General features: G+C 39.8%; 2 protein-coding genes across 2 annotated transcripts in view; both read left to right on the forward strand.

Moving 5' to 3' along the window:
• The window catches only part of LOC124163990 (tektin-B1), a 268288-nt gene that overhangs the window by 42507 nt on the left and 198266 nt on the right, over positions 1-27515 (forward strand). The window contains exon 5 of the mRNA XM_046541137.1: positions 8258-8480. Coding sequence (XP_046397093.1) covers positions 8258-8480 — 223 coding nt within the window. The remainder of the gene's footprint in view (positions 1-8257; positions 8481-27515) is intronic.
• LOC124163991 (BEN domain-containing protein 5-like) lies at positions 47-7047 on the forward strand. Its single transcript, XM_046541138.1, has 7 exons — positions 47-346; positions 609-746; positions 872-1256; positions 1354-1430; positions 6092-6311; positions 6456-6612; positions 6870-7047. The coding sequence occupies exons 2-7, from the start codon at positions 678-680 to the stop codon at positions 6883-6885; spliced, it is 924 nt and encodes a 307-aa protein (XP_046397094.1). The 5' UTR covers positions 47-346; positions 609-677; the 3' UTR covers positions 6886-7047.

The following is a 27515-nucleotide window of genomic DNA, read 5'->3' on the forward strand; positions in this document are numbered from 1 at the left end:
ACGAATTCTGATATTCATATGTTTCTGTTCTTTCAGTTCAACCACTCTGGGACTCTGGGTAATTTCGCCGCAATTGCTTCTTCTAAACATTTTATGTGTAGCTGCGTGGAAAGTTTCGTAGGAATACTCACACTATGTTTGCATACGTGAAGTACGTTCAGGACGATGTGCGGGCAATCGTCCATTCCTCGCAAATTTTAAATTTCGCTCCAAAGTCAACGGACGACTTCCTGAAACATAATTTACTTGGTCTTCTGGAGTCCGAGCGAGGAGGAAAGAATGAGGGAACGGCAGGTTGGAGACACGGATGGTGATTTTTACAAGTCCCAAATTCTGATTTTAGCTGGTAAGTACTTAGGATTAGTATATCGGTATATTCTCAGAGAAATTATATGGCTCATACATCTTTTTTACCATTCATCTATACACGTATAAACATTGAACCTTTAATCCATCACTTTTCTGCCGACGTTAATCCAAAAGGCTTTCAGATATAAATGCGAAAGTTGCATATCGATTGTTACCACTAATAGTGGATGTAGTCACTGTGATCGCACTGCAATTTTTTGCGTAGCATGTGTAAGTCCATAGCCTTTGCTTCTTCACAGAGACTGAAGAGAAGCTACAGAAGCTGATATCCACATCAAGGGTTCCTGTCACCAAAATTAGGGGCATGGATGAAGAATCGGATGAGGGGAGAAAGGCGTATTTTAACGAAGAAGCGAAAGGCGATACATGCTGAGAAGGTTAATTAGTTATAATTTATGTTTATTGCTGAAGGATCATGGCCACTTTATCACACCTTTACATGAGTATTTGTGCTTCTCTCTCTTGTTCCATCTGTCTTACCTTGACTTCTTCATCCGTCTAGGTGGAGAAGAAATTAAAGTGCCAGCAATCAGCGGAGGAAAATTGTAGGGCAATTCTTGCCGAGAAGAAGAAGTCTTTGTTAAAGTCTCCCCTCGTCCATCTAAGTCCGGGGATACAGCGCGAATCCGACTTAGATTACGGTTCGGACTCGAGCTCTGACGGCGGCGATGTCGTCCCCAAAAAATTACTATTGGAACTGGAGGCGAGATATACCCGTCTCAAGAAAAGTATGGTGGTGTTGAAAAAAAGAGAAGGAGAGTTTTCAGTGGCTAGCGAGGAGATGCAGTTATTGAAGAAGAATCTCTGTGAGGTCGAGGAGGAGATTAAAATTTTGAAGAAGCTAAATTATGAACTTCAAGAGAAGGTTATCAACAGATTTTCGTCCGGTATGTATTTTATTTGTATATGAATCATTTGTCAGGAACAAATATTAAAAAATAGTATGTGCTCATGTCCTTAATTTTTCTCTGTGTTTAATCAAAGCCTCCCCTGGAGCTCCACAAGAGGCAGCTGGTGGGCAGATGCTGAAAAATAATCAACACGATGTCGAAGATAGAAATGTAAGTATGTCGTTATAGTAATGTATTGCTTATGTTAGTGGTGATTTACTAGGTAGAGTTTTGACGGAACACTCCTATGCAACTAATTTACCCAGTGGTGCTGCGAGGTTGGGTTTTGGAAATAACCTCCTCAGAGCTCATAGAATTTCCATTTCACTTAAGGGTCATTCCATTTCACTTAAGGGTCATTCCATTTCAAATCAACCAGGCCATGACACCCACCGACTCGGATTTTCATAAAACTTACCATGGTCAAACATTTTGGTATGATCAGAAATTGTGTGCAATTTTAGCCTCCAGTTGTCATTTGTTAATGAAATATGAGCAATTGAAATTTGGGCGTGACCCCTAAAGTGCCGCAACGTGCAACACATGGTGATTTTTATTTTCATCCATAACTCCATTCCTGTGACATGAAAAGTCATGATTTTTTTTTCTAATGCTAAGTGGTCCATAATGATCCCACTATTATCATTAAATATTCACTGCATGAAGTAATTCAGCTGCAAAAAATAAAGTTTACAAAAAAAATCTCCCTTGCACTATTTTTCATTATCAGCATCCACAGGGAAAGGCCATGCGAGTACAGACTCCTGGTTTAGTTTAAAGTAATCACTAATGTATGAGCAAAGATCCTGATGAAAAAAAATCGTGAGTCCAGCGTTCCTTTTAGTAAAAAAAAATACTCGTTCATGTTCACGGGGAAAAAATTGCTCTTTTTCAAGGCACCTAGAAATTACACAATTTAGAGGAGATATAAGCTAATACTCATGATTAAACAATATTGGATCATGCATTATCTCACTATAGTGTATGCTACTGGTTCTTAGAGTAGGAAACACAAAGGCAATCATGTGAATGTACTCCCCAACGTACTGCTAATTTCGTGCTTTCAGGACTATTCCTATTAAGCTGTATCTTCCATGAGTAATGGGTAACTGAATAGTATGGTATAAAATGTAAAGCCAGAAGAGAGCCATCAGAAAGTTTTCAAATTTCAGTCTAGGTGAAGTTAATTAATTTCTCATTCATATGGTGCTGTCTTAGTGATATCCTGGTTGAATTTCAGACTAAGTAACTCATATTAGTGTGACTGATAGCTAGGCTTACATTGTAGCATCTCTTTTTCACATTGAGGTCTGTCATGCCATGTCAGAGATAGCATTGTGTAGTGTTGGCAAAGAACACAGTTCTGAATGTCACAAAAAGAACCCAAACTTTTTATTTCAAGGAACTACCAGAAGTGGACAGAGAATCAATTGCCCTGCTGTGCAATATTCCTTTTTCATCACTGTTGACTTGTGTGATAATAATGAAGAAGCAGTTCATCATTATGTCTCGTTTCCACTCCATCTCGCCTGAAACCTCAGATTACATTTACTTGTGTGCTCTCATCATCTTCATTGCTACTTAAAGAAATGCGAGTGTTACCAGCTTAAATGCTGTACCCCTTTGCCATACATAAAGGTCCTGTGAGGACCATACCTCTAAAAAAAGTCTAAGCCTATGTGAGCAGCGGGCATCCTGGTGAAGCCTGGAGAAAAATTTTGCTGTAGGTGTGACAAGAGGATTTCCAAAATTTGTAAAAGTGAAGTTGTTTCCAATGGCAGTGAGGAAAGCGAGAGAGAACTTACACCAGTTAAGTCTGTGGTGGAAAGTGATAGAAAATAAGAAGAAGCCAACTGCAGATTGGAGGCTTTAGACTGCTCTCCTTTGAAATTACATTCTTTGTCTTCTCACAGTAGACACTCATATGGAAAAGGAAAGATAACACAGGCTAAGCATTACCTTGTTTCTAAAGTGTCTGGTGCATTGAAATTAGTGAATCCATCCCTGGAAAATATAAGTAGTAATGAAGATGAGAGTGACAGTCAACTCATCAAGCGAAAGGCAGTAACTTGGATGGCCTTCTGACTAAAATTAAGACTAATTGCCAACAGTTAGTTGGCAGGGTAAAATTCAAATGCTGACCCTGGCCCCTTTATCTTGGTCTAGGAAAAGGATTATGAGTGAATTTCATGTTTCAGACTACACTGTGAGACAGTCAAAAAAGTTACTTGATGAGAAGGGAATTTCTGCTATGCCATCACCATGTACTGGGAAACCACGTCTAAACTCCACAGAAGAGCTGAAGGAAAATTTTTACCAGCTTGACAAGAATCCTAGACAGATTCCTGGAGTCAAAGATAAAGTCAGTGTGAGTAAGAATGAGTAGATATATGGAGAAGAGGATGATTTTATATAACCTGAAGAAACCTTATGTGCTCTTCTAAGAGCAATATCCACAAGAAAAAATTGGGTTCTCCAAATTTTGTTCACTTCAGCCAAAATGGTGTGTGATGGCTGGTGCTTCTAGGACTCATTCAGTTTGTGTTTGTGTCATACATCAAAATGTGAAACTGCTAATTAGTGCCTTGCAATTGAAGGAAGCATAAGAAGTTGATTGCTATCATCATCTGTGACAAAAACAATGCAGATTGTATGCTCAGAAAATGTTTTTACTGTCCAGATCCTTCCAGGCTAAAGGATATCATCATTTCTAAATTTTGTGAATATGACCCTTCTGACACAGTGAAATATAGGCAGTGGGTTTCCACTGATAGAACAGAACTACAGTTGTATATATCATCCATTGATGAACTCTTGGACATTCTATGCCTCAAAATGAATAAACTGATACCACATAATTACGTCACCTAAGAACAATCCTCGTTTTTTAAAAGAAGAAAAGAAAAACAATTCCAGGAACAAGAAATTTACATCACTTTTGTGCCTTTATCAGATAGAAAAGTCGCTGCAAAGTTCACTGGCCTGGATGATGAGTACAGCATTATATTTGATTTTTGTTCTGAAACAGTGGATTTCCCAGATAATTTGGCTGTTGGTTCACATGCAGTGTGTATTTATAGCAAGCAGTGGTACATTGGAGCAATGAAAGCTTTCAACCATGAAGATGGTGATATTTCAGTTAAATTCATGACACCTAAAGGGCCCTCAACTTCATTCTCTTGGCCAGAGAGATATGATGTTTGCTGTGTGCCACAACGGTACTTATTGTGTGTGCTTTATTCTCATGCAACCACAAGCTCTAGGAGGTCATACTACTTCTTGAGGGAGGAAGTGGACAACATTAAAAAAAAAATATTTATACTTTGTGAAAAACAATGAGTCATCTTAGAATGTGGTCAGCCAGTTAAAAAGAGAAGGCTCACTTTCAAATCAATTGGTAAGGTCATTAATTTAATTTTACTGTTTTTGCCAAAATTTCCAATGATATACAATGACTAAATGAAACATTGAAAATAAGCATTAGGATAAAGTACCTGAGAAATTTCTCAATTCAAATGATTTGATGACGGTTACCTTTGACATTTGATAATGTACATTCCTGTGATGTAAATACATCTGGAAATGAAATGTATTTGGTCTTAGGACACAGATTAAAAGATATGTAGAATGTAATAGTGTACAATGGATCATGCAGTTTTTTTATTAATACTCCCTCTGCTCTAATAGTTCTGATAGCACGAAATTAGCAGTACGTTGGGGAGTACATTCACATGATTGCCTTTGTGTTTCCTACTCTAAGAACCAGTAGCATACACTATAGTGAGATAATGCATGATCCAATATTGTTTAATCATGAGTATTAGCTTATATCTCCTCTAAATTGTGTAATTTCTAGGTGCCTTGAAAAAGAGCCATTTTTTCCCCGTGAACATGAACGAGTATTTTTTTTTTACTAAAAGGAACGCTGGACTCACGATTTTTTTTCATCAGGATCTTTGCTCATACATTAGTGATTACTTTAAACTAAACCAGGAGTCTGTACTCGCATGGCCTTTCCCTGTGGATGCTGATAATGAAAAATAGTGCAAGGGAGATTTTTTTGTAAACTTTATTTTTTTGCAGCTGAATTACTTCATGCAGTGAATATTTAATGATAATAGTGGGATCATTATGGACCACTTAGCATTAGAAAAAAAAATCATGACTTTTCATGTCACAGGAATGGAGTTATGGATGAAAATAAAAATCACCATGTGTTGCACGTTGCGGCACTTTAGGGGTCACGCCCAAATTTCAATTGCTCATATTTCATTAACAAATGACAATTGGAAGCTAAAATTGCACACAACTTCTAATAATACCAAAATTTATGACCATGGTAAGTTTCATGAAAATCCGAGTCGGTGGGTGTCATTTGGTCAAAATATTGGTTGATTTGACATGGAATGACCCTTAATTGGATTGATACTAATAATAGAATAGTTTTAAGGATGAATAATATATCCCTTAGAAAGCCATAAAACTTGCCATTTTGAACCTAAAAATTCTGTAATTTATTAATCTCACACCTACTGCTTATCCTGGTGGGTATACCAAACCCCCACATGCCCCTGTATTAGTTGCACCTAAATCCCTCCCAGCCTTAATTCCTAGCTGTACCCCTGAATTTACCTACTTCACCTTGTTTCCTTTCCTTTGTAAAATTATTTCCTCTCAGAACTTCATGTACCTTTACTAATAGACGCATTCCAAGGATTTCATTGTTCCATATGTGGTTAATGGTGATTATTTCTCAAACCTTAGGTACATAGTTGGAAGGGAAGGGAATCTTTATTGCATGAGAAGTTAGATTAATCCTATTTTTTCTTTAGGTCACCCTTGGAAAGGTTATTTCCCTTCCCAAAGAAAAGTGGGATATGGTAATGAGGAATACAAAGGATTCCATTTTCATAAAAGACCTCGCAGTGGCAGTGTGGGGAAGTGAAGCGTTGAAAGGAAGGATTGTAGATGGAATTCCTTGCCGGCGGTTAATGTCAAAAGGTGCTGTCAGCAAGCCACCTCTGACTCCAGCAAAACTGAATGATATTAGAGGTGAGCATGATGATTGATTTCCAGTTCGAAAATTAGTGGCTTTAAAATTGCATTTCAATTAATATAGACCAGTAATTGTAAGGCTTAAATGTTTCATGTCTTATGTAGCATGTGTCCAACATTTTTGTTTAACTCTGTCTGTAGCAACTTTTGAAGATTGGCTGGAGAAGCAAGGAGTGGAAGGTGCGGAGTTAATGGCACGATCCAAGAAATACAAGTCGTATATATCAGATAAGATTATGTATCTTAATCGGAAGGACCGGTCCTTGAATGAAAGAGAAGGCAACAATTTGGAAGTAACGTGAGTATTTACGAAAATGTTGAATATTACATTGAAGATATTCATTGGCATAAACAATTGCTACTCCTGGTACATACATCCTTTGCCAAAGTTTGCTCCTTTAAAAAAGGGTTAGTAAGCTGTTATGAATAATAAGTATCACATGAGTTTATAACTACATGGTAATAATTCAGCTAGAGATTTTTTATTATTTTTAATAATAAGTTGATTAAAATGCTTACCACAGGTAATTTATTGAGCTAATTTATTCTTTTCAGGGACTTGCAGGATTAAACTTATTGTAGGATTAAAATTATTTGCAGTTATTATGTTCACCATATGTTTAAAACCATGTAAGTATATGATCATGAACGGTCCAGGAAATTTGTCAGAGTGAGCAGTTAATTTTCACCTGGGGTACTGTATAATTTTCTGATAAATATATTTTGATGTTTACTTTTGAAGCTTTTATTTGTTTAAACAGTGGTATTTTACCCATTCATTAAGTGTATTGCACGTAAGTGTGCAAATTTTTAAAGGGAGTTGCATGGGGAAATAGTAAGGGATTGATTTGATGTCGAACTCTATTCGAAGGGACATGATCCCAATTGGAAACAGAGAGTGTTTGTTTCAGCTACTGAATCCGCTACGATACATTGTATGAATGGTTCAGCTGTTAAACTGGTAGAGTTCAGTAGATGTTCAGTCCAGCTACCGTACCCGGTTATGTACAGTATGTTTTCGGTTCAGTTATGAAATACAGTGTATTTTCAGTTCAGCTACCGAACCCGGTTAAATCCAGTATGTTTTCGGTACATCAACCGAACCCGGTTAAATCCAGTATGTTTTCGGTACATCAACCGAACCCGGTTAAATCCCGTATGTATTCAGTTCAGCTACTGAACCCGGTTAAATCCAGTATTTATTCGGTTCAGCTACCGAACCCGGTTAAGTGTTTCAAAAAGCAGCTTAGTAACCGAAACCGGTTGGACAAATTTTCAGCTGGGTGGGCATAAACAAACGTTGAAATGATAGAAAGAAGACTAAAGAATGTTTATGATGCAATTTAAGTTTATTAAACTATTAATTTGACTAATAAATCAGCGAGTTCAGTTATTTTATTATCATTTTTAAGAATTATAACATTTTGGTTAAAAATATTTTTCGCAGCCTCGGTCGACGCTGAATGAATATCTTTTACTAAGTCCTATTAAAGAAAGGTCCTATCCTGTTGCGGATAGTATAACAACAAGAGCTTTCAAAATAGGGCAAAAATGGGGACATTTGTGAAAAATTATAGTAAATCAAAGGAGGAAAATATAGAAAAATTGTATTCTGAAAACAAAAAATTTTTATTTCGTCGCGAGTAGGAATAGAGTCTATGTCGCCGACTCATGGCCCAATAAAGCGGCATGCTGTTCCAAGTAAGCGGAGAATGCTCTGGGATATTCCTCTATTGGGTTCTGTTCCTCAAGATCTCCCCCAATTAAGCGGCGGAATCTACTGTACTTGTACATATTTGAAATATTGATCAGCCATGGTGGTGTGCAGGCACATGGGGATCCTGCTGTATGCTGCATGCTGGTGATTGGTCACCCCCTGCCAAAACCCTGGGGGTGGCTCGCAGGGCATTTTTGGTAAATGTAGATCCGTGATCATCACACAGGAGCGTGTCGCCAGTTTGCTGGGAAGAGGCGTCCAGAGTGAACAAGGAAAGGATTGACACGGAGGCAGCGGCTTCCGAAAGACTTCGAAACGTGCTGGATCTGGCGAGGGAGAAGGCTATTAACGACCTCAGAGCGCAAGCCGAAGCCGTCAACTACAGCCTGCGAGTGTGCATCCATGAAACCCAAAAGGCAAGGAACGAGATGCAATGGCAGAGAAAGAAGGTAAGTAATAAATTTCTCTTTACTTGTACTACGAGGGGAGTTCAACAAGTAGTGAGTAGTGCAACACAGTGGCGCAGCGAGGGGGGGGATGGTTTGGGGGATAAACCCCCCCCCCCCCCCCCAGAGCTCAGAGAAATCTTTAAGTTTAATCCATTTTACTTCTTTTGATCAGTATTACTTATAGAATAGTGTTAGGATTAATCAAATATCCCCCAGGAAGCCGTAAAACTCGCCATTTTGAACCATTATTCTTAAAAATTTTCTGGAGGAGGGCCCCCGCAACTCCTGCTTACCCTGGTGGGTATGCAATACCCCCACACCCGTGAGTATTAGTTGCGCCTAAAACCCTCCCTAGCCTTAATTTCTGGCTGCGCCCCCGATGCAACACCACTTTTTTCTGAAACAGGGATTGCTTTATTCAGTGTTCAAAACACGCCATGTTATTCCCCAATCTTTGAGCTAAACAGCGCTAGTTTTCAACGTAATCCCCATTCAATGGTACGGAATTACGCCACCTTGAAGGGAGGGCCTGTCTCGATTCCTCCACTGCATAAACGCTCAACAATCGCCCAACGAATCAAAACCTGTCACTAACTGTCAGCGTCGAAGGCACGTATACTAAGCTTTACCGGTGAGTCAAATCTCACCACAACCAGCCAGTTTGCAAAAGAATTTAAATAATTGGCGCATGTGTATCGTTGGCTGTGTTATGCGTTGTTTGTGTGAAAAGGGAAAAATTAAAACCTGGCATATTTAATAATATATTTTTTTTTAATATCTGAGATATCCAGGTTTCCCGCCAAAAGAAACAATCACTGCCTGCACGCCCTCCGCCTCCCAGCCAACTACCGCGCTGCCAATAGGGTGGTTTCCCACTATTTTTTTATTGACTGAATCGAATGATTATTACTCCTGGAATACGCATTTCATGCTTTTAGATTTTTCAATGACGATATCTATTTTTTGCAATTAAATGAAAAGTGAAAATGTTCAAGCGCGCGAAAACGCGACGGTTAAGTATGAATGCTGAGAAAAACCCCTGTTACGTCATTCTGATTCCCGCTGTCGCCGTGTGAGGTGACCTTGGGGCGAGACTTTGAGCGCTCATACGATGCAGGCTGCTAGCAGGTAGCAGAGTACCCTGCTAGCAGATAGCGCTTGGCATAAATAAGGATTATTAATACCCTATCAAGCGAAGGAAACTTTCCGACCTTAGGCAGTTTTAATAGGTGATTATTAAGAGATGTTTCCCTGAAGTCTGTGCCTCCCGCATGCATTGGTAATCTCAGGCGATGTAAAACTCCGACTACTCGTATAGCATCTAGGTCCCTGTGACGTCACATGGAGTGGCATCACATGAGCGCCAATCTGGCCTTTTTCAAATGCGGTTAAAATTGACCATTAACATTCGTCTAAACCCATATTTCTAAAACCAAATAGGTAATTTTGTGTATTATGAATACACTAATGGTGGGTAACGAATCGCAATCAATGCCTTTCGTTTTCTTTGATGAAGGAAACTAACCTATTGTTGGCATCCTCCAGTCGCCAAGTTACGATATCTTCACAGGTTTCGATATCATTTACATGGCCTACCTTACTAAAGGCTAAACCAATAGCTCCACATAACGCCGTTGCTTTTTGTCCACGGCTGCTTACTCTACGAATGAACTCGCTTATCTCGCAGCTAACCTCTATTCCTAGAGGTCGACCTACCATCCGCGACTAGGTGGACGCATTCGGTGGCTTTAAGGACTGATTAAACCGTACGAGTTCATGTCTGTTTACCTGAATGACTTTTGTGGACCAGAGCGGAACATGTACGAATGTATGAACCAAATTAGAACAGATTCTATTTTCTGTTCGTGCATTCGCAAAAGTTGGCTGGTCACACAGTGCATTTTCGTGTTCATCCAGGCGTTCATACATTTAGTCATTAACTCGTACGGGTTAATGTACCTTGTAAACAGGCCTTTAAGTTCAGCCGCGAGAAGGTTGATCTCTACGGCCTTTCCATGCGCAATATGAAACCATCATCATTATATTACAATCTCAATATTGGCATGCTGCAGCCATCCAGTTCTCCTTAACCCAAGATGCAAAGAGCGGCAAATCAAGCGGTGCACTTTTTAAAGTCAGTAAAAAGATGACGTAACTTACAAGAATGAGGTTCATTTCATTTTCTTCAGTACATCATTCCGTTTTATGCATTAAGTTTTAAAAATGGCATCAGAAAAGTAGAAGCATATAAATAGAACTGGAATAAAATGGAAAAATTAAACATATAAGTTAGCAATCAGCTTATCAGGATTTACATTTGGAGAATGCTTCTTTAATGAAGTGAGGCATGGACAATGACAGCCGTGGATAATTCAAGGGTGAGGACCTTTGAAATTTGGTGCTGCAGAAAAATGAAGAGGATCACACAAATCGACCGATTTAGTAATGGCTAAATCCTATGAGGAGTAAGGGAGGAGAAAAACCTGATGCATAAAAATTACCTCATTTCCAATTGGCATCCTTTTCTTTTATAAACTTTCAAAACTGACTAGTCTGACACTGCCTAAAGAGAATGAAATGTATGGAAAAGGTAAGGAAGGAATGTGTTAGAGAAGAAAAATGTAGTTGTGAAAAATATCACTTGTTAAGATGATTTTTATTTATTTATTTCCAATCCACCGAAAACAGCACACATTGAGTGGAGAGCTGCGCTATACCAATCTTAAGGCGGTTTCACACTGTCAAATTCCGTTCAAGGCTCGTTGAACAAACTTCTTCAAATGGATATGATGTCATGTCAATCGTCACGACTGCGGACATTACTTCCGGAATGCTCTTGAATCCCTTCTTTTCCATTGTATTCGTGTTGTCTTTAATGCTTATTATTTCTACTGAATTTCGAATGGTGCTGAAGCGTTTCGACCAATCAATGATGGATTACTAGCCTTCCGAGTACTCTCTTGGAGATAGGATGAATATTGGCATTATGGCCGCCCTCGTTGAATTTTAGGTGGAGCAAATTCGTTTCTATTGAGTGAACTACCACATGAAGAGAAGTTCGGCATTCAAGAAATTAATACAAATTTGTTGACAGTATATAAAATAATGATTATAATTCTCTCTCGTTCTCGCTTTACGTTATGCCTTTGTCGATCATGTTTTGTGAGCCGTTATGCGTATAGTCGTTTTGTGCGTTTCGTGTCGTTATTTCAAGCTTTTTACAACCGTGTGAAAGGCTTTTTACATTTGGAGTATGCTCCTATACGGAAGTGAGGCGTGGACAATGACCGCAGTGGAGAAAGCAAGGATAGAGGCCTTCGAAATGTGGTGCTACAGAAGAATGATGAAAATCAAATGGATCGACCGAGTAAGTAACGAGGAAGTCCTAAGAAGAATAGGAGAGAAGAGAAGCCTCATGAAAACCTTAATAAGAAGACGGAACAACCTTATAGGCCACATCTTGAGACATGATGACCTAATGAGGACAATCGTCGAGGGACAAGTGGAAGGCAAGAACGGAAAAGGAAGACCTCGAACAAAATATATGGAAAAAGTAAAGAAATATGTATATGAAAGAGAAGAAATACGTAGGTGTGGAAAGATTAGCTGATAGGAGAACTGAGTGGAGAGCTGCGTCAAACCAATCCTAGGATTGTTAACCAGTGATGATGATGAATGATGATGAAGGCTTTTCAACTCGATCCAAGATGTATTGAACAATCATTCTTGAAAGACACAGAATTCGAAGAACCAGGAATTTATGGGAATTCGTTTTTCCCCAAATCAATAAAGGACAAAAATTCTACTCGTAATTTCATAAGAGTCGCAATTTCATAATACATTTTTATTTGGAAATGGTTGGTGGCCTAACATCACCTGCCACACGCCTTTCAAGCGGCATTCTGGGTAGTACGTAGATGTAGACCGTCTCGAATGGTCTTGACTTCCATTTTAGCGTTCAAGACGACTTGTTCCACGTACCTTGTCCAAGACATCTAGAGTAATGAGAAAGATGCTTTAGGATTGTTGGCCAGTGACGATGATCAGAAAAGTCCCTGTTGGAAATATTCAATTGAAAAATATTCAATTTTACCACTCAATTGAAAAATTTTCAATTAAATTCAAATGAAAATTTTTACAAGTGTACAAATTCATCCAAAATGGTAAATTTATAACGTAGGATATACTTAAAATCTAAATTTCACGAATCCCAAATTCTAAATAAATAAAATATGTAAACAGATATTACAGTTGAAATCTTTTTTTGAAGCAGAGTTATAAAAAAATATATATAGTGATTTTCCACTTCTAACAATCTGGAATAGTTATCGGAAAGCCATGATTATCAGAGCAACGAATATACCAGAGTCACATCTTTTATCAGTTCTAATAATCTTGAATAGTCATATTAAAGCGAAACCTTTGCCATGATTAACAGAACCACAGCTTTCACTAGATCCAACAATGTTAAATAGTTATCGAAAAGCAAAAGTTCTGCCGTGATTAGCGATAACACCTTCACCAACAAATATCTCACACGTCTTCACCTAAGAAAGACTTCTTTGAATTACTAATGAATGTAATTCTGGTTGTGCGTTAAGCCAACAAAAAACTTGTTTTACAACAGAAACATGTCTCTTACGTTTATACAAGAATACGGGGATTTCAATTCACACAAATAAAACCTGCATGATAGTACACAGTATTCCGACAATGCTTGTAGTTTCTTGTCGGCGACGTAGCGCACGTACACATTATTATGTTAAATGAAAATGCTTACATGTTAAATATTAGTAATCGCTCAAAACACTGAATATAAACAATAAACTACTACATGAACACACTAAAACACAGCAATCACAAAAAATCTTTCTCAATGAAGAGATACACGAATGACCTCACTTAACGCTGCGGGGATTTTGCACAGGTTAAATAATACTGATATTTATAAATGTTTTCCCCACAAGCAAAAACTTAATAACCACAATTCAGTCAACCACGTGCTCGTAAACATGAATAACGGGATACCGGTATCGGCGTCGTTGTCGTCAGCTATCTTCCGTCGGCAGGAGCTGGCACTGTGCCCACTATCTTTTTATTGGAGAACTAATGATTTAACGCACATGAAAGTCGTGATAGCAGTTTTAATTTGCGTGATCACTTCATTAGCGGTCATTGGTGGTTTGTGACAATCGTGATAATAAATAAAAAAGTGGAGACCTCGCGGGTGAATTCAATTGAATATTTGGAAATTCAATTGAATTTTTGGATATTCAATTGAATATGAGGAAATTCAATCAACTAATGCCTATTTTTTCTAATAGGGGTGAGATAGATGTTTCATGTGCGACTCAACAATCTTGGGGAGCCCTGATAACTCGAATATCGATATCTGGACACTCAGTGGAAAATCGACAAGCCTGACATTTCTTCCTCGCTCCCATAACGAATTTTTGAGGGGGCTCGGGCCCCCTCTGGCCCCATGGAGTCGGCGCCATTGTCGCCGCTGGCGGCCATCATCCCCCTAACGTAATTTTTAAAAATAAAAACATAAAACTGCATGAGCTGCTGAAGAATATAAAAATAATCTCATTCCTCTAAGTGGCATTGTTCTAAGTGGCAGTGTCCTTGGGGCACGGGAGCACGTCCCCCAGACCCTTAAAAAATATGCAAGATTTTTAATACGGTCACATTATCATTGCGTACGTTTTGTATTACGAGGTATCCTTGTGCCCCCCCAGAACAAAATCCTGGATACGACCTCGCTTGTGCCCCCCCCCCCCCCCAAAATAGGGTCGTGTAATACGTCGTTTTGCTAGTTGTGTATTCACCTACAAATATGAGTCACTAAACAATATTTTAACCCTTAGGCGGCGGGAGCGTGAATGATATAAAGAACTGATTCATTGCCGCGAATCAATTCCCATGAGCCAAATACACCAAATGAACCGAAATCCCTGCCTCTACTGCCGACCACTATCCGCTATCGCCCTCAGACGGAAACCCGTGGAACTACTTGCTGCGTCTCAACCACAGATATATACACGTATATATATAGAGCCCAAGTGAAATAAGCCAAGATGGCCGATACACTACTTCATACTTCGCTAAGGGAGTTTTCTGTGTATAAACCCCCGCCGAAATCATGGTAAATCTAAGCGTCCTGGTAGCGCAACTGGTAGAGCACCTGGCCGGCAACCAGGAGGTTCTGGGTTCGAGTCCCAGTCAGGCCGCATTTTTACCCTCTGATTTCTGGCTTTTTTCCACCTACCACAGCACCGTTGTCCTCGTCCATTTTCTATTCCATGTTCCTATCCCTTTCTTTCCTTACCTCTGAATTTATATGTATATATATAGAAGTATATATCTGTGGTCTCGACCATGGTCTCAACTCTCAATACGTGGAAGTTGATAGTGAATTATTTGAAAGTTTTCCCGAAACATCGTTTCCTGAAATGGTAATTCAGTGCGGCTGTTTAGTGTTTTACCGTGTGTTACGTGAAAGTGATAGCTAATAGTTTGAGTGCATGTATATTTTTAGTGTGAATATGCATTTTGTTGTAATGATTCACACCGGATGAAAGTGAAAATTACAGAGGAGTGAGCGAGAGGAAAACTAATTGGTGTTCATCGACTTTCTCCAATGGAAGAGGATTCGCCATTTTTCAGGTAGCATTTAATTTTAATCCAGCACAATTGATTTTCAAAGATACTGCATACGACCCTCTGCATAGCAACTGTGAGACTCAAACTTCTAAAAATAGAATCGGCGAAGGAAAACTAAGATATTTCTATGGAATAGCGTATTTCAAAGGTCCTCGTTGGAGACATGATTCTGCCAAGTGCGAATAAAATTTTCAGAGACCTATTCCATGGCTTCAACTACAATTAGCCAATGTGTATACATAAACGTTGTCATTTTTTGTGAGATTTTTGAACGGTAGCCTTCAGCCTATTAATGGCATGAACGATTCTTTTGGTGAGCTGCATTCACCGGTCACAGAACACTTCGGAGAGACGCTCTCACAGTGCGACTCAGCTGAGCATTTCTGCGTTGTGGGGAGGGGAAAGAGAGGAGTGGAAGAATGGGAGAGGAAGGTAGTGAGAGGGGGGGGATTCCTTAGCGAATATTTACACTGAAATATTTCCAAGATCTATATTTGAAATATTTATTGGAATCCAAAGGTTGTATACATTTCATTTATGGTCACTAACTCACGAAAAAAAATGTAGGGTATGTAGGACCTACATTGTAGGTATCCACCAGCTAAAAGGGGACTAGCCTGAATTTTTTTATTCAACAGGCGGGTAGAAAATATTTTCTGAATTAAAAAAAGAAAATCACATGTAAATCTAAGGCCCCTATTAGCCTAGGCAACCAGACGCGCAACCGGTGGCGCGTCCGGTGGAACTGGTCAGTCGTGGGGCATAGAATCAAATGAGTCCTATTAGCCGAGGCAACCAGACGCGCCACCAGACTTTCCAGTCGCCTGAGCCCCGCAACCGCGCCTTCCACCTAGGGTTGCTCAGGCCCCTATTAGCCGAGGCAACCAGACGCGCCACCGGTCGCGCGTCTGGTTGCCTCGGCTAATAGGGGCCTAAGTTTTCCTTCGCGAGATATTGAATGATTACTATAATTAATTTAAAAGCGCGCAAACAATGTTTACAGCATGCGTTCAGTGTATTTACCGACTCCCGACGAAAGTTTATGAACAGATGATGTCACCCTTTGGGCTGTATTCAGAAACCTCATTACTGCTAGATACGTCGTTAGATGATGACGTAGCTGCTAAAGGGCTATAAGCTCATGATAACCATTTATTATTACATTAAAATATAGTAGCAATCCTTCAATAACCGGCTTTTATGCTAATGAGTAAATGTTTTACATAATTTTACTACCGATAAATACTGCCAACAATACCGTGATGAAACCTCTTCTGCTTCACCGTTTTAATTGCAATTACTTAACTTCTGAACGGGTCCTGTCATGCCTTGAAAACCATTTATAATTAAAGAAAAACAAATTAAGGACATATTAATGTCGCGCCTTGATGCTTGTGAAATACTTTTTTACGTAAAATAACTACTGTCAACACAACTATGCTGAAACCTCTTCGGCTTTGCCATTCTAATAGCTATTAAGTTTGGTATAGACCGTGGTTTGCCTTTAAAACCATTATTATTATATATATAAGTGCCCAAATAAAGTTGCAATCATCAGCTTTGTGCCTCTGATATCCAAAATTTGCGTAAAATACTCAAAGCAGCGAAGCCGTCTTCCAGTCAGCTACATTCATACTCACAAGCGCAGGTTTGAGGCTCTCAACCGGTTGTGGCTTCTTGGAAGTCCTTTCTCCCTCGCGTTGCCATCCTTGATGGACCGCGAGGGCCTAACACCTAGTACGATGAGGCTCGGTATAATTGCCATTAGAAGTAAAGCCCGGAAAGCCAAAGGTCCGTGGTTCGATTCCCGGTCCAGAGGAATTTTTTGTCGTAGCAATTCTAGTATATTTCACCGCCGTTCACGTGGCAGGTTTATAAATATTACACATACAAAACATGCCGTTGGAATTATGTAGTAGGAAAATTCAGAAACATGCATTAAGTTAGGATACATAAGTTAGTAAGCTACACTACCAATCAACTAACCAATACATGAACGCATCCACTACATCTCTTCCGCTAATGGCTTCAGTTTCCTCTAGATAGTTTTCCCCGTCAGCTGATGTTCGTCCTTGACCTACACCGCCGTTGCTTCCCCCTCGACCACAATCTGCTTTACGTTGGGGTCTAGGGAGTCACGTAATCTCTGGCTTTCAGTCGTCGTCCTTCCCCCCACTCTCTCCCCTCCCATTCATACTCGACGGGTTCAATGGCCGACTGACAGCGCGCTGCGGGCTCTCCAGTGGCGGGATATCTTCAAACCATGGAGGGGGCGCGCCCTATCCTCTCCAATAGCGGGAAGCCAGGGGGGCGTGGCCAAATTGCGCATTTAGCCATGATGCCGGGCCCCGCTATATATAAAGAATGTGAGTTACAACCATGTAAAAAAGAAAACTGGTACAACTACCATTATACCCCATTGTGACATACAAGTCACAAAGCTATATATATATATATCATTCAAATATACTGACAAGGGGAGACCACGAAAGTTGCTCCGCCTTTTTCGATGCCGTATTTTTTATGGCCTTCGGAATGGTGAACACATCCCTGAACTAGTAGTGGTTCCGTTGAATGGGCCTTAGTTTGGCTGTAATTAATTAATTTTTATGCGGTACTTTTCACAATCCGCATATAGTCCCATGATATCACGCTAATCTCAAACGGGTCGGGTGGGTTAGTGGTTAGCGTTTACGGCTGCCACCCGGGAGACCAGGGTTCAAGGCTCCATGACGGCTTTAAATTTTCTTGCCTCCATTGTGATCATACGGCGTCAACTTTTTTATTAATTTTAATTGCGACAAGCATAGACATGAGACAATTTTTTTTATCACCATAATGACGTTTAGGTATTTAAGCAGTGTCATTTTCAACGCGGAGAAGTGGAGGCTCCACTTTCTACTCAAAAACATAACGAAAGATTAACGGGGGGCTAAAACAGTGGCTTTTTTTGGTAGAAATGACATTTGTTGGTGCATATCTTGTTATTATATTGGAAGGGCTACGGAAGATTTTGGGAAGCGGCGAGCACAAGACACATTTGGTGTAATTGTTGCTTTTAACCCTCTAGCGGGCGCGATTGCTATTGCTTCACAACCGGGCGAATGGCGTACTTTGCCTATGTTATGTGCATATATGATAATACTCGATTTTTGTTAAAATTAATCTTTACTTGTAGAAATTAGTAAAATCTTATACATTTATAGGTGATACAGATATAAAGGTACAGAGGTGGTATACGGCCGGTCTCCCGGCGTAATTTATACTCCACGTGTGACGGGTTCCTCTTGCTGATCTAAAAAAAATTAGCTACAGTACCTCGAACTTTGAAAACTCGCAATATAGACAGTCAAAGTACATTGTAGGAATACACGAGACCATTCTGGCCCAGAATGTACGCACGATGTTGAAATCCTTGGTTTTCGAAGAATGACGTATTTTATACGCCAGCACGTTCGGTCCAGGGTCATAAACTTTTATTTCATCCTATTTATTAATGGAAATTATATTTCGGAATGGTTATTTTAGCACATAGGTACTGTGTAAGTAAATTCCCTTTGGAGTAAAGTGAATTACAAGTGTTCGAGAAATATGGCATTTCATAATCGTTTTTTGTTCTTATTAATGATGTCTGTACGGATGTTGTTGGTCGCCGCGAGCCTTTAATGGCATGTGCTCTAGCAAGAGTGGTTTCCATTATTAATGTGGAAGTTGATCAGTATAACCAATGAAAAAATTAACAATTTGGCGCACACCAACCCCATGCTAGTGTAGTCGTCGTATCTCCGTGTTTGAAATGACACTGCTTAAATACCTAACGCCATTATGGTGATAAAAAAATAGTCTCATGTCTATGCTTGTCGCAATTAAAATTAATAAAAATGTTGACGCCGTATGATCATAATGGAGGCAAGAAAATTAAAAGCCGTCACGGAGCCTTGAACCCTGGTCTCCCGGGTGGCAGCCGTAAACGCTAACCACTAACCCACCCGACCCGCGCGAAATTTGCGCGATATCATGGGACTATATGCGGATTGTGAAAAGTACCGCATAAAAATTAATTAATTACAGCCAAACTAAGGCCCATTCAACGGAACCACTACTATTTCAGGGATGTGTTCACCATTCCGAAGGCCATAAAAAATACGGCATCGAAAAAGGCGGAGCAACTTTCGTGGTCTCCCCTTGTGAGAGAAATTATCAAGAATCGACAAAATAAAAAGGATAATGATGTACTTACCTCAATTATTATGCAAAAAAATTATCCAAATTGATGTGTTGGAGCAAAATTATAAAATAAAACAAAATGAACTCGGCACTGAAAGATTGAAGTCAACCATGCGCAGAGACCTGACAGAGGTCGCCCTCGGGAGGGGAAAAAGCAAACTAAAAGTACTACATGAGAGGTGATTGGGTAGACTAACTGTTACTTTGAAGTCACAATGTTATGATGTGACCCCTCGTGCCGGGGCACATTCGGGAAAAGGGGAATTGGAGGGCAAAAGGGGAGGGCAGAGGTGTAGCGTGGATATCCCATGCACCTCGGGCGAGGGAATGGGGTTTGGGAAGAAAAGGGGAAGGGGTTTTTTTTCTTTGGGAGAGGAATGGGAAGGGGTGCGCGGTAAGGGAATGGAACGTATGAGCGATCTCTTGGTGATCGGTGCGCTTGAAAGAACGAGAGCCTTCTACAAATCCTTCGTTTAACACAAATTTAATGAAAGTAATAAATAATCGAAGTACAAAATCATACATCAAACTTCTGCTTCCTTGCGGGCGTATGCTAGAGTTCGACTGAATATAACATTAAATGAAAATTGAACAAACAAGTGAAATAACTAATTCTCGCCTGATTGATTTCATCAGTCAGGCGAGAATCATCTTGCACCATCTGATCACCAAGTTAAATACAGTATAATCACAAGAAAAACGTACCCTGTCCTTACAAACTAATACACACATACACACTCGCACACCTGGGGGGAATTTGGGGGAATCGGAACACAGTAAAGATGGGGGGGGGGTTCTTCTACACTGAATGGGGGGACAACTTGGGGATCAGTTAGGGGTTCATAGACGACACTGGTCCGGGATCTTCTTAAATCTTGGGGAAGGGGAATTGTCTTATTTCGTGGTAGGGATTCGGGATTATGGTACTTATCGGATCCGGGTCGCGTCAACGCCGAGGGCCGAGTTCCTGCTTTCGTAGCGGCTCCTGGTGAGGGATGTTGCCTTCCGCCGTGTCTCCTTGGTGGGATGGCGCGTGACGGCTTTTCTTTGGCGACGGAAAATTATCGGCCCGTCTCCTTTTTTCACGCCGCGCCTCAACTTCCGGTCCGGTCCACCCGAGCCACGTCCCGACGAATCTCCTCCGGCTGCGTACGTCGCTGGCAACACTTCAATAACGAAAAACCAGGCCGACTTCTTCCTTCAGCTTCGCACACTCACGCCCCGCGTGACCCGTCTCTTTTCCTTATTCTCCTCTCGGCGGCCAAAAACGCAGGGTTTATATCCCCCGAAATTCGGGGTGGCATACCTGGGGTGGGGCCGTGGGAGGGTCCTTAGATGGACGCCCCCGAGTCATACCACACTGGGGAGGAGGGGGGGATTTCTTCGTCGTTGCACAATGCAGGGACTCGGATAAGAGGGAATTGAAGGGGGAGGGGGGGGAATGAATCACGTCCACACCGCTCACTCGCATAGCGGGGCAATCCACACACGCACACACAAATACAAAGGAAAATGAACCTCCACTTGACTACGAGGTAAGGCTCTCCCTTTTTCAAAACGTCCGTTCGACCCTCAATGCGGCCGGCCAAACGGCGTCGGTTACAATACAGAGGCCAAGAACTGAAAACAAAATATCAAAAAGTGCATAAATGTGGTATGCTACCTCAAAGTCTCCCTGGGGCATAGAGGGAGGACACCTCTATGTAAAGGCCGTTTTACACGGTACACGGAATTGCGCAGAGCTGCATTAATTTCTAAAATGGCGTGGAATTGCGCGAATGCATGAACGAAATTAGAACATGGCTATTTTGCCGTCTCGCGTCCACGCATTCTCGCATGTGTTCTAACCATTCACCGCTTTACACGACGCAATTTTGATTGCGCCTTCGCACGTATGTCAGATTGCGCAAGGACTGTTGCCGCGAATCCCAGAAGACTATCGCCAACTACCGGCGAAAAATGTAAGCAGCGCGATGGTGAAGGCATGAAGTAGCGAGATATTTATGGGCATTGAGTAAAATGGCAGGCTTTTAGACCACAATGCGTCGCGAAGAAGAGTCGTAGGAAATGTTGCCCTTTTCTTAATGGGGAATACTCGCACATTAGTATTGTTCAGTGTTTTTTTTTTTTGAGAAAAATAGTACGAAAACATAAGCGTGGCATTATGGTTGTGAGGCTACCTGTTTTGGTGGTAATGGAAAAACATAATTTGCCTGCCCTTGTGAAATGAAAAATTGAGTATTTAATTATTATTAAAGGTATGCTGATAATGTTGGACTTTATGGACGATTTACGAATGCCCTGCCTGCCTGCGCCCCTCCCAACTTCTCTTTACCACTTAAATTAACAGTAACGCCCATTCGCATTAAGCCTTTTCATTCTATCCATATCCTTACTTTCATCCTTCCTCTCCCCTTTAACCTCTAATCTCTCCACTATGAATTGCACCATAGAGAGAGTATGTACTTACTCTATGATAGCACTTCATTTCTTTTCCTCTCCGTCCATCACACCTTTTCCGTTCTTTTTTATACTCTCATCTCGGATGTCTTTATTCTTTTCTTGCTCTTTCCTCGTCGTCTAAGTTTCTGCACTGTCACAGGCTACATCCTAAGCAATATATTTGGTAGATAATAAATATAGTTTGTAATAATTATGCAGAAATAATCATCAGGTACCAAACACGGTATATTTTTATTGGATGAAAATTATGCATGTGTAGTTTTGTGTTGGTAGAAATATGATGAGTTGTTGTTCACCCGTAAGACTGACTCAAGGTATTCATTACGTGAGTGTAAGTTCTATTATTGGTAGGAAACTATTATGCCTAATAATGTGGAGGACACATGCATGATATCACCAGGCGCCTATTATGATTGATTCTATCAGAACAAAATAAAAACGAAAAAGGGGAAAGACTTAGTTTGAGCTCTCAATGAAAGCGGGCAAGGATAAAAGATAACTAAATTTCCCTTAAAATATTAATAAATAAGCAAACAAGTCGTATAATTAATACTTCCGATGGTTTTTAACTATCGAAAATATATTTATGACAACTATTAAGACATTAGAACTTTCGTTGAGCATGAAGATGTGGGTTAATTACTTACTGATATCTTGAATATATCAAGCACTATTTAAATATTTGCGTAGTGAAATGTTAGTAACGACTGGAATAAATATAACACCGAAGTAAACAATAATTTCGTGCACATTAGTATTTTTGATTCCTCGTGCGATGAGACACGTAGAAAACTGTAGGATAATATGTATCCCTACAAAATGCTTAGAAATGATGAATGCGCTTACCAGAGTGCTTAAAGTACTTGAAAATAGAGCAATATACATTGATGGTGCTTGGTAATGATTAGGTGTAATGGCATATCAAGGATGTTATTTTGTAGGTAACGTTTATAATTCTCTTTAAGTCGTCAATTACAACTTTTGTTTCTTCCTTATGTGTGAGTTGTGACGCAGATACGTTTCGCTATTCTTTGGTGCAAGCCGGACTACTCAGACTATCTATCTCAGAATGCTATCAGGGTGAGAATCGCGTGACTGAGAACTTATCCTTCGCCTTGTGTTCTGGCACCAAGAGTCGGGGAGGTCGCGAAGAATTTAGGAATAGTGAAGAAAGCATCGGTAAGACTTTCGCGGGCGATGAGAGGCAAACTGGCACTTTCAAGTCACAGAAGGTATAGGAAATACCCGAAGTTCGAGATCAGCGGAAAACGTAGTTGGTCGCGCTGGCCGTGGGGACCGACTTTTGAAAGTCGGTCCCCACGGTCTCATGGTCTCTTACGACCATAAGACAGAACGTCGTACAGTGGGCTAGAATTGTAAAAAGCTGGCTAAAACCTCAAAAACGATTTTTTTTTAGCTAGGAAGCGTCTATTACTATTATATCTATTATCCACATATAAAAGTGAATGAGACCATATTGCATCCACTCGCTTGCCGCATCGCCGTACTCTCCGCCGGTCAGAACCGGAGGCGACCGCATGCTGGAAAAAGCGATTTTAAAGTCGGGGTTGCAAATTGGTGCAAGGTTTGACTTTAGATCCACAATTCAGAAGCTTCATACAACGACATGGTATCAGTCACTAGGCGGAAGTCCGAGGCAATATCTACTTTTTCTCTACGTTTATGTAAAAAAATGGGCTGAAAACAGGCTCCGCCATTTTGTTATATATCTATGGTTATTGATGAAACAAAATCTTTAAAAACCCTTCAAATGGAATAAAAAGAAGCGTCAATTAAGATGGTAAAACAGTTTTGTCCATAAAACTATTCATGAAACCACGAGGATAAAGTTGGCGATTTTCATAAAAAATCGAGGTTGGTAGTTTTTCGCTAAATTTGTGCAACTTTGACCTCACATATATTGTTAACGTGAAAACACTGGCAAGAAATAATCTGGAAAGTTATCCACAATTTATTTGAGAATATGTATGCGAAGTTTCCACTTCCTTGCTCAAAAAAATCGTTTTTGAGGTCTTGGCCAGCTTTTTACGATTCTAGCTCACTGTGCGACGCCACTCTTATCGCTCTCCTTTCGCCCGCGTGCTGCTTCGCCGATGCAAATGGAATTTTCTCCACCACCACCGACGATGACCTCACCTTTCCTGAAGGTGAGACTCCCTCCTCCTCCATTGAAAACTTTTCCGATAACCCTGAATAGACATCCCGCGAATGAGTACCCAACCTCAACCACCCCCCATTCCTACTTCTATATTTTGCCTCACTTACACCTACCTAAAATATACATATATGCCAGGCTTGCTGCTCTTAGGTTAGATAGCTCTTGAAAATGATGCGTAAGCATTGAAACCGGTATAGAAAATTTAAAAAAAGTGTGGAAAATTACTACAGCTGTTTGAATTATTACTATAAAACCATTCTCTTAGTTTTTCATCTTTTCGTACATGAAAAACGTTAACTCCAAAAGTACTCCGGTAAAGATTATGAGTTACTATTTTAAATGCTAACCTTACTCAGATGGCATAATATAAGATAGATATCTATTTCTTATGGTTTTATTACGGAAGAAAATGATAAGTAGCATATCGTACGATAAGGCACTTAAGAAAGGCAAAGATAAGAATTTAGGGTAAGATAGGTAAGGAATGCAGTAAAATATGCTCATATAAACGTAATTTGCTATTTTGTTGTTCACCTTTCCCTGGTTATAAGCGATGAGTCTAAAAGCCACTCCGGTGAAGCTTATGGGTTAGTATTTTAAATGTTAACCTAACCCAGATGGTCCATAATAAGAGAGTTATTTATTTCTTACATGGTTAAATGGCTATGGCACAAAATAAGAGAGTTATCTATCTTATCAAGAAAAGGTTTTGCATACTATGCTTTTCATCTACACCAGCAAGTTGCTTGAAGTTGTCGAAATATTTCTATCTACAGGAAAACCTCTTGTAAGTTTTTCAGCTCCTATAAAGACTCGCTGAATTTCTGGTGTGGGGTGGGAAGCTCTTTCCTCGAGAGTGGGGGATCACACAGCAGCGCCATGGAAGAAAAGATCGTAAGCGCTTGACGTTGAGAAAACATGCTCTGGAATTTGAGCTACAGCGTAGTCATTACAAAGATGAGATTCATGAAACGTATCTTATTTCCAAGAAGAAGAATGAATGTTCTCATCTACCGAAAAGAAAATTCAAATCGCGTTGTCTACGTGATAGAATTACATCGAGAAAACAGGCGTTTTATGGTATTTTTGAGCGCCAAAAACTAAATAATAAATGCTTTTCAAAATTTTCTTTTTCACTAGCCGAGAACAATAATTTTAGCTTAAACCATATCCAAAACAAGTTCTCTCCAGAGTGTATAATAAGCGAGCAAATGGCGAGCAAACTGAAGTCTGCAGAGCCGTTTTTCGCGGAGGTATAGAACACCCTTAAATTCATGTCTGGCAGAACTCTTGGTAGCATGAAGATGCAAAGCATAGAATGCTAACTTTTTTTCTTGTGGTGGAGAGAAACAAATTACTGTGGGAGGAATCGACCCTATGTCCTTCGATATAGAAGCTAGCAATGCTATCCACTACACCACTAAGTCATGTTACCTAAGAAATGCTCTCATATGACAAAACTCCTTTGAGTCTCTTTTTTTTTATTTTTTCCGATGAAACGTTCACGAGCATAGAAGTACGTGCACAACAGATGAAAATCAAACCACATTTTTTTCCGTCATTTTAACCTAAATAAGTCAAGCCATTGATAATAATCGACACCATTTAACCTAATTCAATCAATGTATTTCCTTTCAACGTACTTCCACTTTTACGGAAAATTTGCTAGATATTAATGGCACATCATAAAGTTTATGACATCTTTGAAGAAGTTCAGCATTCACATTGAAATGAAATAAGCAATGAAAATATGACAATTTGTATAAACCATTGAGTAAATAATGCTGAGTATCTGTTGCTGCAAGAAAGAATGGGTTTCGCCACTACCTGTATTTAAATTCTCATGATTCATGACCTTATCAATCAAATGTGTTCTCAAGAGAATAAACGAACGAAATCCTTAAAGATTTACCTTCATCCCCGTCATTTGCACAAAAAGACAGGACATTGCATCAAAAAACGACATAAGGACAATTCTACAATAATTTTGCTGTCGCATGATGAACCATGAATTGGAGAAAATACCTCCATAATATAAGGTACAAAAATATAAAATTGAATGATACTGAAATTGGCACTGCCTTCTCCAATTTTCCATTATTTATTAATTATTATTTCGCCCCTTTACAGGAATTTGCATGGTAATTGTCATAAAAACAAGTAAATCACACAATTGAAAATCACCATGCTCATTCTATAAAACTGTTACCTGAGCATTCGCACTTGAGTTTCTTTAAGTCTTCAGGGAAACATATTTCCCTTAATTTTTTTAAAACAATTCAATTCTCTACTAACTTCGAGGCATACCATGCATACCTCTGCTTATCATTGAACGCTGGTGGGGACAACTGATGATGCACGATTGAATGGACTTTTAATCCATCCTCACGTGAGGAAATCTCTCTTTTCCCTTGAAGGAGGAAGGTGCAGTTCTGGATTCGTGCAATAAACTGCTTTACTTTCCTGTAAAAATATACATCGCACGGTTGGCTTACGGATGTGCACTTCGGTGGTAAAGTTTTTACGCTGCATATCGGTTCTTCTTCCTCGTCTATAAATAGCTCATCATAAATGGCACTATTTGTTTGTCCCCCACGGATCAATAAGAAAAAAATTTATTGTTCTTAACACATGACTGGAGAACATTTTTTTAAACTTGAAATACAACCCAATCATAAGTTTTCCAGATTTAGAATACACAACAGAAACATTTAAAAATTCACTCTCCTGTTTCTTCACACACTCGCGGACCAAAATCACCTCCAGGTTCTGACATTTACAATAAAAACTTTAATAATCAGATTTCCTAAGGCCGTAGTAGCATACTGCGCTGTATATGAGTGTGTTACTTCGACCACACTCCCAAGAGCCACCTGAACAATAATCACTCATTTCTTGGGGAGCTTTCTCTTTATATCCACCTCTACGGACACCCGGTCTGATCTGTATTAATTACAAAATCTATTATATTTGGAGATTGGGCTTTGCTTCTGATACGTCATTGCTGATTGCAATATTTCTTCAGCACACGCCTGCTTGCTCGTTGACATATATTTTGTTACTTTTGGTCCCGCGATTCTCTTAGGTGTCTCTTATTGAAAGATGCAACCCATGAAGCCCTGGCAGAGAATTCAAATCCTGGAAATATGTGCTGAAATAGCATATTCTTGTAACGTCCGGGTCATCACCGGATCATTCCTGTTCCTGGCTTCCACAAAGCGATCGTATACCCATCTGTTGATCATTTAAAGTTTGTCGAGTTTCGTTCCCCGTGATTTTATATTTTTCTCCCGTATGGAGCCTGGGAAACTCTCCGTAGACAGTATATTTAAAATATTTTGCTTTGGAAATGAGTTCCCTGCACTTCGGTGCCAGCACCACAGTTTTATGATTCCTGCTTGGATGAACCTTGGCAACGGAAAGAATAATTTGAAGCAAGGATTAGCTTTCGACATAAATGTCAGTTTAGGGCGTATTCTCAAAAAGAAGTGAAGTAAAAA

Source organism: Ischnura elegans, chromosome 8 (genome assembly GCF_921293095.1).
Source record: "Ischnura elegans chromosome 8, ioIscEleg1.1, whole genome shotgun sequence".
Taxonomy (NCBI): domain Eukaryota; kingdom Metazoa; phylum Arthropoda; class Insecta; order Odonata; family Coenagrionidae; genus Ischnura; species Ischnura elegans.

Coding starts and splice junctions, on each gene's coding strand:
- LOC124163991 (XM_046541138.1), top strand. CDS start 678: ATGAAGAATCGGATGAGGGGAGAAAGGCGTATTTTAACGAAGAAGCGA. Junction 747..871: donor AGGCGATACATGCTGAGAAG/GTTAATTAGTTA, acceptor TCATCCGTCTAG/GTGGAGAAGAAATTAAAGTG. Junction 6,312..6,455: donor AAAACTGAATGATATTAGAG/GTGAGCATGATG, acceptor CTCTGTCTGTAG/CAACTTTTGAAGATTGGCTG.